Below are 11549 nucleotides of genomic sequence, written 5' to 3'. Positions count from 1 at the left end.
GGTTACATTACCTTTGATCATTCCCTGCTCAGCCTCAGACACCCTCGTCACCACCGATTTGGATCCCTTGTTCCCTTGTCCCTGGGTTTGTTAACACCCCTTTCTTCCCCTCCCCTCCCCCCCCACCTTCCCCTCTCTCACGTCCCCCTGGAACTGTTGGTCCCTTTGTTTTCTCCTCCGGATAGTTCATCCAGCCTATCTTATTTAGACAGACCTGCAGAGATAACATGCACAAAAACAAGACAGAGCAAAGCCAAGCAATACAAGAACGAGCCAGTCAGGGTGCAGTGTAACAACAATGAAACATACAACTTTCCTCTAGTTCCTAAATGCTTCTCCTCCACCCCCCACTATTATGATCCCAATTCTACCTTACAAATCTGGCTAGACCAGAGGATGTGCACTGGTACAGATAGGAACTGGAAACACAGGGAATCCAGGACCGATGATCCCTTCAGGACCAGTGATGAGTGGTGATACCGGGAGGATAAATGAAGTGGAAAGGGGAAAACGATTACAGGGCTCTACATATAACCTCCTCCCTGGGGGACAGACAAAGTGGGTGAAGGAAGACATCAGGCAGTGTAAGATATGACAAAATAATAATTTATAAATTATCAAGGGTTCATGAGAGAAGTGGGAGCAGGTAGGGAGGGGGTAAAATGAGGAGCTGATGCCAGGGGCTTAAGTGGAGAGCATATGTTTTGAGAATGATGAGGGTAACAAAAATACAAATGTGCTTTATACAATTGATGTATGTATGGATTGTGATAAGAGTTGTATGAGCCACCAATAAAATGATTTTTTTAATGAGTTATACGAGCCCCCAATAAAATAATTTTTTTTAAAAAAGGCTTTCACGCTGAAAGAAACAAACATTCTTTGATGATCTCCTCAGGAGTAGAAGGGAGAGCTAGAGAGTGAACTAATGGCTAACGGGTACCCATGTGTTAACTTGGGTGAGTAATAATAAGAGGAGAGAGGAAAAAGGATCACAGTTTCCAATTTGTGATTTATACTTGTGAACTGATTAATGTCTCAGACCCACTGAAAATAACCAGTAAACAGTAGCAGTGAAGATAATACAAAATTATCTGATTGCTTTGTTTGGCCTTAAAGCTAAGCAATATCTTGATTTTAATTAATTATAGTTAAATGGCATTATGTGGTTATGACCTCACTTATATATAGATAATTAAAGCTGTTGTATAATATGACACTTGTACGAATAAAATGATGGTGCTATAAATTATCTACACTTCATAATCTTGATTTCTAGCAACATGTTATGATGTAAAGTCTTTATAATTACACTGTTTTATTAAATGCTATATTTATTTATGTGCAACAGATTTTATCAGCATTGAGCTCTGAAATCTTATGTATTCTGAAGTGTTAATAGAATTTTTATATTAATATTTACATATAAACATACATTAAATATCTTTAGTTCATAAATCTCAGAATACTGAGTAAATATTTATTAACCTTTTAAAGGGGTATTTTCATATCTTTTCTTAAAGAGAAATAAATAATATTTACTGTCAAAATGTTCAGTATTAAATTTTACATTTTGTTCAATGATGACAGCCAACAACTCTGCCTAGTTTTATTACTTTATTTCCTGTTATCCTGCTTGTTTTTTATTGTATTTTCTTATTTGTATTGAATAGAAATTCTTTACATCCTTTAACTTATAACAATATAAAGACTTTAATTACGATAAAATTCTGTTTATATCACATGTTAAATAAAACAACAGCAACCAGCCAATTCTGGTTCCTAGCAAAGCAATGTAAGGTTTCCAGGCGCGCTTCATCTTTCTCCCTCAGAGCCAGTAGCAGTCAGTCCAACTCCTACTCGACGGAGCCACCAGGACTCCTTATTTACACACCATAAATAAAAGAAAACCAGGAGGGGATTATGCTGAGGATGTCATCGTACACTTGCCGTGTAGGGTTCATATATAATGTGCTATTGTCAATGTCAGATGCATCGAAAAATGTTGTAGTCAGTGTCCTCATGGAAACTTTAGAAGATGGAATGAAATTGCTCTGGGTGCATTTCTCACTTTTAAATGCAGCTTGTTGTAGGAAACTGCCTTCATATTAAGACAGATTCCACTAAAGTGAAACTATTTCTGCTCTGAGACTATATCCTGTGTATTTATGGTTGAATATTTATGGATATAAAATTAAATGAGTCTGTGTAGACAGAAAAGGTAAATTATCAAAAAAAAAAAAAGAAAAGGTAAATTATCAAGTGTTGATAAATTTTTAAACGTAGAAAATAGATGCTATTCATGACTCAGATAAAATAGAAAAATAATTATTCAAAACAACTTTGTTTTCCTTCATGCATGTATTCATGTATTGATCAATAAATTGCTTAGTGCTTAATTCCTTTTCTGTACTTATCTGAGATCAGTTTTAGTTGTAATATGAGAAAATCTTATGGCTGATTATCCCATTTTGGTCACTTTGGTCCTTCTGCTGATGTGGTATCAGGCCTAGGATGGGAGGTCACACGTGGACACAGCTAACTCTAGGGAGCTGCGTCACCGACTAAAGGGTAAAATGAAGCTTCTGGAGAAACTTTTATTTCTCCATAGCCACCACCTGTGTCTGATGGCCTCCATAGAAAGGATATTACGTATAAGAGCATCTAATTAGGGTGGATTTTGTTTGTTTTGTATGACAAGCCTTCTCATTCTTAATTAAAAGTTAAAATTGTAATGAATTTTTAAAGAATAATCATGAAAATCATGAACCTCTTATTGAGCTCTTATGTTTTTGACCTTTTGAAATGTTTGTTTAAACCATATGGAACTGCTACTTATGTAAAAAATAGCAGTTATCAGCAATTTGAAATGGTTCATCCTAATACAACTTATTCAATACCTCACAACAACTCCGTGAAGTTAGTACTTTCATGATCTCCGTTTTACAGAGAAACTGAAGTAACTTGTTCCAGTAAGTGGCAGAGCTACAGCATAAATTTATATCTTCTAACTCCAGGCAATCAGTCAAAAGTCACTCAGGAGTCAAGAACCACCAGAAATTTGAACAGAGATGATACAAAAAAATTACTAATTGATAATAAGGATTAACTACTAAGAGGAGTAAAGAGAACTCTGAAGAATGTAGCAATAAATAGCACATGTAGAGAGGGTAGTCATTAACTCTAAGATTGAGTATTCAAGGAAGGAACAAGCTAGGAAAGTTCTCCTCCCTCCAAAGGCTCGCCACCTTTGTGCATAAGTTCACTGAGGTGCTGCAGAGCAGCAAACCACCTGCCGGAGTGCTGGCAAAGCTTGCTGGAAAGCCATCCACTGGAGTGCAGCAGCAGCAGGACTCTAGGATTTCTAGTGAGGCTAGCTGGAAAGCCATCTGCTGGGAGGCTGATGGGACTTGCTGGGAAACTGCCCATTGGCAGCCGTATCATGAAAGCATCAGAATCAGAAAGAAAAAGCCCCTTCCACCTGAAGTTTCCCTCAGGTACCCTCTGCCTCTAGAGTTACATTGGTGCCTGTTGGTGTTGCCAAAGAGGAATATTTGGAGAGTCCAGCTCTAGTATCACAAAAGGCCAGCAAAGATGCATGGATTTGAGAATCCAGCTCAGAGGCAGTACATGCATCAATTGGCCTACCATTCTTAACTCATGATAAATTGCTTGCATTCCACATTGTACATTCACAAGGAGTTCTAAAATCAGCTATACTTTTTTTATGTATGGCATTTCAGTTTCAGTTTTCAGCTCAATTAGGAGCCATGCAGCATCTGAAAGACCAATTGGAGCAGCGAACCCGGATGATAGAGGCAAACATTCACCGACAACAGGAAGAACTAAGGAAAATTCAAGAACAACTTCAGATGGTTCATGGTCAAGGGCTGCAGGTAAGTTATCCTCATTCATATTCGTGTACAACAAAGAATCACAGCCTTGCATCCACATTTTGGTTTCCTAGGAAATTTTACTTTAACAGTTCAATAACTATTCATTGGCTACTTATTCAATATGATTACATTTACAGTCTTTAGAGCTCATGAGGGTATTTCCATCAACTTCCTTATTTCTCCAGCTTACTGGAGTTATCTTTTAGCAATTTAGTTTTTAGTAAGCTTAAGTATAAAATATAAAAAATAGATTTTACATAAACCTCTAGTTTGATTTTAGATACCCAGCTTATAAATTGGTCATCAATAGTTTTAGTAAATGTCAGGACATACTTGGTCAACTCATAGGACCAGTGAAAAGTTACATCTTTATCGATTATATTTGAAGAGACTGGGACTTTGGTAAATGAAAAATACTTCTGTCTAATAACATAAATAGTAGGTATGACAGACCTTTGAGTAGCATGGAGCTTGAGTAATGCTATCTGATAGAAGAACCAATGTCTGAAATGTTAAATGCTCAAGAAAATAGAGATTTTGAAATCTATAAGCACTTACAATTTGAAATTACAACCAACTTAGGAATCACTAGAAAAATTTAACTTTCACATTTTATTCAGTATTAACCAACAAAATTCATTTTAATGTGATCTTTATTTTGAAAGATGTTTTTGCAACAGTCCACCCCTGGATTGAATTTTGGTTCTGTTCAACTTTCCTCCGGAAACTCATCTAACATCCAGCAACTCGCACCAATAAATATGCAAGGCCAGGTTGTTCCTCCCAGCCAGGTTCCAAGTGGGATGAACACTGGACATATTGGGACAGCCCCTCACATGATACAGCAGCAGACTTTACAAAGTGCATCCACTCAGGTAACAGTATTGAGTATAATTGGGCTGTGAAGAATTCAGTGAATGAAATATATGCCATGGCTGAAGTTAAAAATGAAGCCCTGTCTTGGAAAATACCATATTTAAAATTTTAATAGCAATCAGAAATTGCAATATTTTGAATGTTCATTAAAAGAATTTGTGAAAATTTTTGTGTAAAATTGCACATGCTTTTTAGTATTTTGACATATTTAAAATACTGCCATTTGTTTTAACAGGTCAAATCTAAATTATACCAGGTGCTTGAAACTTATAGTTTGCTTTTTATGTTAAAAAAGTTTGACTTGCAGAGAAACTAGCTAGAAAGCATGATATACCACATGTTCAGGTGGACTATTGAGGCACAGTGATGGTTTGATAATTCAGTATTCAACACCAGTATTCCTGAGTGTTCTGATAACTGGTGTACATCAGTGACTGTAAATCCCAAGACTTTATATGAAATATATAAAAATGTCTAATAATCAGTCACTCACTTTAATCTTTTAATAGAAAATTTTCATATGTTCAGTATCTTCAGGTCACTTGACGTTAGAAGAGTGAACAAGAGGAAAACTGTTTCTGGATAAATTGTTTTTGAAAATCTAGACCATCTTTTCTTGCAGAGTCCACAGAACGTGCTGAGTGGGCACAGCCAGCAGACCTCTCTCCCAAGCCAGACACCGGGCACCCTGACCGCCCCGCTGTACAACACTATGGTGATTTCCCAGGCGGCAGCAGGAAGCATGGTCCAGATCCCGTCCAGTGTGCCACAGAACAGTGCTCAGAGTGCTGCGATGACCACATTCACTCAGGACCGGCATATACGGTACCTGTCATTTCAAAGTCACAAGCTGATGGAGTAAAAACTAATAATATGGCTTTTTAAAACATAGTTTCAATTTGTTACTCCAGCCAGTGTTCTTAAATTGGAAATAAACACTTAAAATGTATCCATTATTTACAGATTTTATAATACCCTATCCAAAAATGTGCTGCCAGATATGGTCGAGCTAATTCATTCTTGAATTTTTTGATACACTGTTGCAGGAGATTTGTGTCACCTTTGACTTGTTATGAAACTTCATCTATTCAATACATATACTGGCAGTCTTTCAAGTAGAAACAATGACTAGGGTCTATTCAACCATAGAGAAAAACAAAATACAATGCTGTCAAGTCATTTCCAGCTCTCAGCAACCCTATGGAACCAAGTAAAACTGCCCCAGAGAGTTTCTAAGACTAAACTTTTATAGGAGCAGGCAGCCTCATTTTGCTCCTGTGGAGTTTGAACTGCCAACCTTGTGTTTAGCAGGCTGGTTCTTAGCCTACTGTGCCACCAGGGCTTCTATACTACCATACTTTGTATATATTACAGAATAAAAATAGCTTATCTTTATGGCATAAGCCCTAGTGGTGCAGTAACGGTTACAAGCTCTTGGTTGCTAACCAAAAGTTTGGCGATATGTACCCACCAGCTATTCTGCAATTTACTTGTATAAAGATTTTAGGGATTGTGATGATAATCTATACAACTTTTTTGTTTTAAGTGATTTAACTAGAGAAAAAAGATTTTAGGCTTGGAAACCCTGTGAGGCAGTGCCACTCTGTCCTGTATGTAGTTGTTAGGAGTTGGAATCGGTTTGACAGCAGGGGTTTTGAGTTAGTTACCTTTATTGAATTAAGTTTTAAACTGAGTGCTCAAAATATATTATTATATATACTTGAGTATTAGCCAACCTGAATATCTGCCGAGGCACCTAATTTTACCACAAAAACTACCTAAAAAATGTGCTGAAAAAAACTCGGCTTATACTCGATTATATACGGTATCTTGTTTAATTCTTATCCTCCAGTAAAATAAGGTGTGTTGGGTCTTCCTTTATTCTTCAGATAAGAAAAATCTGAGGCAGTATGGATTTATGGTCATCTGGTCAAGGACCTATAGCTAGCTCAAATAGTGGAGGAGGATCCCTGATCTCAAGCCTGTTCTCTGATTCCATACACTCTTATATACTCTTAACTACCCTGAGCTCTTGAGTTGGTTTAGAAACAGAGCCCCCCTCTGCCGGATTTTAATGGGAAGTTCAAAAGCTAACTCAGAAACAAGCTGAATGAAGAATGTGTGAAGAAATGGCATTCATTTACAGGGGAGCTGCTCGCCTTTAACAGGGGATCTTGATCATTTTAATACCCCTTCTTATGTACATATGTATTTATTATGCATTTTTTACTACAAGTAGGCTGCTGCTTTTATGGTACAATTGTTGCTGTTGTATTAGCATGTAAAAATTTTTAAATTAAAGCCCTATTAGTAACTTCCAAAGAGTAAAGAAGTTGCAAGGTCACAAAGACAGAGCAGGGAGACCTGCCCCCGTCCAGCCTCGAGCACTAACGTTCTGAAGGACATGCAAGTTACAGTGCCTGAGGGCAAGCCCTCTCTCCAGAATATTGATGGGCATTTTTGAGGGTCTGGCCTGGCAACTGTTTCTAAACCTGTGCTTTGAGAAGAAAACACATCCTTGCCTGCAAGAGAAAGACCAGAGTAGTAAAAGCAATAGAAAGGTAAACAAATATTGTTACAGGTGATAGATACTTAATGGGTGTTTAGAAGGAAGGACAGAGCAGTTTTCTGGGTTGATGTGAGCAGACTGAGAGAGCGTATGGTAAAAGAAAGCTTTGCATACTTGACTTTGGATGTGCACGTGGCAGGGAGTTGAAGGAGGAGAGTTTGCAGGCTGAGAGCAGGACTGTTGTACAATCAACCAATCCGCGGAACCTGGCAGCGTTTCACAGTGTGTGCAGTCACTGTGCATCAGAGGCCACCGCTATGGCACCTAACAACAGCTTTGGGTTTACTTTACCCAGAAAACGTCCGCTGTTTCTGAAGTATATAGAGTATTCCAAGATTTAGCATGGATTGAAAATAAATTCACTGTTGTAGTGATGTTGTGCTGCATATACATAGGGTGCTGTCTGTTTTCTCACTGTAATGGCCAATATTAGAAATTCAATTCAGAAAAAAAACAAGAAAAAGTACTCCTGTTCCCCAAAGAGGTATCATATTTTTTACTTCTTATATTAAAAAAAAGAAAGGACAGAGAGAGAGGGAGGGGAAGCATAATAACAATGGATACTATCCTGTATTGATAAATTTTAAAATTGAGAGTACTTTTATTCATTCTTAGAATGACAGTCGACTTTAAATTACGCTTATAAAATTTAATTTTCAGTTTCAATTTCTTCTATAAACAGAGTGCTTTACATTCCCCTATCATAAGATTTAAGTTTTGTGATTAGCAAATGAGCCATGTGTCACAAATATCTAACTCCCAATGAATAGTGATTTTATTTTAAAGGTTTGCATTTTGGTCGTGCTATTGTCTTAATTATGCTCTGTAGATTTTTTGTTTAACTGGTTCCCCCAAAAGAATTTGTTAATAACAAGGAGCAAAACAAAAACGTACCAATTTTTTAAAATAAAATTGTGGTGTGGTCCTGGGCATTGCCTCAGGCCTGCATTGATCTGCTCTCTCTGTGTGCGTCTGACTCCCTCTTCCTCTTTTCTCTCACAGATTTTCTCAAGGTCAGCAACTTGTGACCAAATTAGTGACTGCCCCTGTAGCTTGTGGGGCAGTCATGGTGCCCAGCACTATGCTCATGGGTCAGGTGGTGACTGCCTACCCCACCTTTGCCACGCAGCAGCAGCAGCAGCAGGCACAGACAGTGGCCATAGCGCAGCAGCAGCAGCAGCAGGGCTCCCAGGAACAGCCGCTCACTGCGGTTCAGCAACCATCTCAGGCTCAGCTGACCCAACCGCCACAGCAGTTTTTACAGGTAACCCCCAGCCAGGGAATGTCCGACCCATTCCTGTGCAGATAATGAGATCAGACACTGAGCTGAAACATCCATAAAAGCATACTGTGCAATCTCCGTCTCTGCATAGAGAGAAAGCTTGCCCCAGCTAGCTGCTCTTCCTTACTGTGGCCCATCTTTGGGCGACTTTCCACCCTGCCACAGACATACCCAGGCCTCAAAACTGCTGGGCAGAGGAGTGGCCGCATCAGGGTGCCGTCCGCTCAGCCTTCTCTCGTGATGGCTTGTCTCTAGGATTCATGTGAATGCACCTTTCTTTTTCCTGTTCCTTTCTAGCAGCCTGACAAACTCCACCCATTTTAGAGCAGGGATCTCAAGACAGGTACTTAAAAATGGTATATGTATTATCTATCACATTATTTCATTGTATCTATTTTACTTTAATTGTTTTATCATAAATTAACATCAGAAGAGCGATATGATGGAGACAGCATGTTTCTGTCATAGTTAAAGACTATCCCAAGGTGGAGTCACTGCTTTACCCATATTGCGTGACCTTGGCATGTTTGTTAAACTTGCTAAACTGCCGTTTCTCATCATAAAAACAGAGGGTGTGTGTGAGAGAGAGAGGGAGAGGAAGAGAGAAAGAATGGTTTATACTTCATGGGTAAAGATGTATATACACACACATATATGTAAAATATTAAACATAGTACAAAGCATATAGCTAGCTGGTCATATATGACCACTTTATTGACAGATGTCAGGGAGGCTCAGATCAACCAAAATATAGAGACAGACATCATGTGGTAAATCAAGTCGAGGCTCTAGTGTCTAAAGACCGTAGAAGAAAGACAAGGTACCCAGCAAAGAGACAAGCAGGACAGCCCTGTGGACCTCAGGAGCCTTGCAGAGGTTTGCACAGTGCAGCTTGTGGCAGGAGGAAATCTCACTGCTTCCTTTGGCCTCGCTAGAGCAGTGCTGCACGTAGGGGTAGCCTGGATCTGTGCTGCAGACCACCTTCTCTAGTCAAACACCAGCACCAATATTAAAATGACACACCAGACAGTAGGATTCGAGAATCCAGTATGATCTTGTATACCTGGGCAGAAACAGAGTCTTAAGTTACCATCCTCAGTATCCTCCTGATGCAAATACACTCTTTGGCTTGATGAAAAGGAGAACAGAAGTGGGTTGGCTAGAGCCTAAATAGCTTTGGAAGTCATTCTAAGTTTCTTAGACTTTATCCTGTACTATAGCCATTATTGACCAAGTTAGTTATTATTAGAAGAACAAGAATTTATAATAAGTTATAAACTGTTAGCTGGCAAAAATGTCTTCAGTGAGAATTAAACAAAAGCATAAAAAGAAGAGGAGATGTCTTAAGACCTCACCTTACTGCTAGCTCTGTGAGGGAACTCAAACCAGAAAGCACACAAACCAACCTGTTGCTGTTGAGTCAGTTTGGACTCATAGCAACCCTTGAAGGCAGGGCCTAGCTTTATGTTTCTAAGGCACCCCTGATGACACCATGCTTACAAGCAGGGCTGTATTCCTCAAGCTCAGCAGTTTGAAACCACCAACTACTCTGTGGGAGAAAGATGAGGCTTTCTACTCCCATAGAGGGAAGAGTCTCAGAAATTCACAGGGGCTGCCCTATAGGGGCGGTCTACCCTATCCTATAGGGTCACCATTAAGTTGAAATTGGTTCTATAACAGTGAGAGAGAATTTAGAGTTTCCAAGGCTGCATCTATTCACAAAAGCAGACTGCCACGTCTTTCTCCTTCGAAGCGACTGGTGGGTTTGGACCAATGCTGACCGTTTGGTTAGCAACGGAGCACTTAATGATCGTAGCACCTGAGCTACTATCAGGGAACAAAGACCCTTAAAATCATGAACACTACTTTCTCCTCCCCTAGCTTTCCCACAAAAGCAGCCTACATACATGGGGCCTGTGTTAGTCCAGGTAGACTAGAGAAACAAACCCATAGAAACATATACAGTATGTGTATAAGAAAGAGGCTTATATACACGGGCAGTTGAAATTGAGAAACATCCCAGCCCAGTCCAAATCAAGGCAATAAGTCCGATATTAGCCCATATATTGGATACCAATCTCTGAAGTCCTCTTCAGACTCGGGAAACACATGCAATGACGCCGAATGCAGGAAGATCACAGGCCAGTGGGTGGGAAGTCTTGTGAATCCAGTGGCATTGTAAACATCTCAATGCTGGCAGGGTTCTCCACGTGGCCTCTCCAGGTCCAGGGTTCTGGCTGCATCAGGGTAGGTCCATGTGGCTTCTCCTCAGGAATGTCTTACAGAGAGTCAGCCTTGTCAGGAGAGTCCCCAAGCAAGTGAGCAGAGAGCTCTTGCCTTCAAGGAGGAGAAACCAGATTTCCCAGAATTCTCAGGAGAAAGCCATGCCCACACCCACCTTGTTGGCTGTGATCCAATTGACAGACTAGACTCTACCCCTTCACTCTTAATCATCTCAAGTCCAAAATTGACACCAGATTATGTAACTACCAGAGGGCCCATATATAAGATAGGCAGAATAGAACTCTTCATAAAAACATTAATATGTAGGTGGGAAGTATAAATTTTGGTTTTGTTACTTATATATAACAGAAACCCTGGTGACATGGTGGTCATACATTAACAATCTACATGGTCAGTAGTTTGAAACTACCTGCCATTCCATGGGAGAAAGACGGAACTTTCTGCTCCTGTTAAAAGTTAGTCTTGGCATCCCTTACGGAAGGGTCGCAGGGAGGAGACAAGTCAGGGTGCAGTGTAGCAACAATGAAACATACAACTTTCCTCTAGTTCCTAAATGCTTCCTCCCCTCACCCCCTCCCACTATCATGATCCCAATTCTACCTTACAAATCCGGCTAGACCAGAGGATGTACACTGGTACAGATAGGAACTGGAAACACAGGGAATCCAGGGCAGATGATCCC

At 39.6% G+C, this 11549-nt stretch overlaps 1 protein-coding gene across 1 annotated transcript in view; it reads left to right on the top strand.

The window, feature by feature from the left end:
- Nucleotides 1–11549, top strand: part of CLOCK (clock circadian regulator) — an 87575-nt gene that overhangs the window by 67505 nt on the left and 8521 nt on the right. The window contains exons 18-21 of the mRNA XM_045284083.1: nt 3744–3896; nt 4562–4771; nt 5395–5597; nt 8344–8605. Coding sequence (XP_045140018.1) covers nt 3744–3896; nt 4562–4771; nt 5395–5597; nt 8344–8605 — 828 coding nt within the window. The remainder of the gene's footprint in view (nt 1–3743; nt 3897–4561; nt 4772–5394; nt 5598–8343; nt 8606–11549) is intronic.

The sequence above is a fragment of the Echinops telfairi genome, unplaced genomic scaffold (assembly GCF_000313985.2).
Source record: "Echinops telfairi isolate 266 unplaced genomic scaffold, ASM31398v2 ScPeMD7_7468;HRSCAF=8506_0, whole genome shotgun sequence".
Classification (NCBI taxonomy): domain Eukaryota; kingdom Metazoa; phylum Chordata; class Mammalia; order Afrosoricida; family Tenrecidae; genus Echinops; species Echinops telfairi.
The sequence above is the reverse complement of the archived record's forward strand: the minus strand, read 5'-3'. Positions and strand labels throughout refer to the sequence as shown.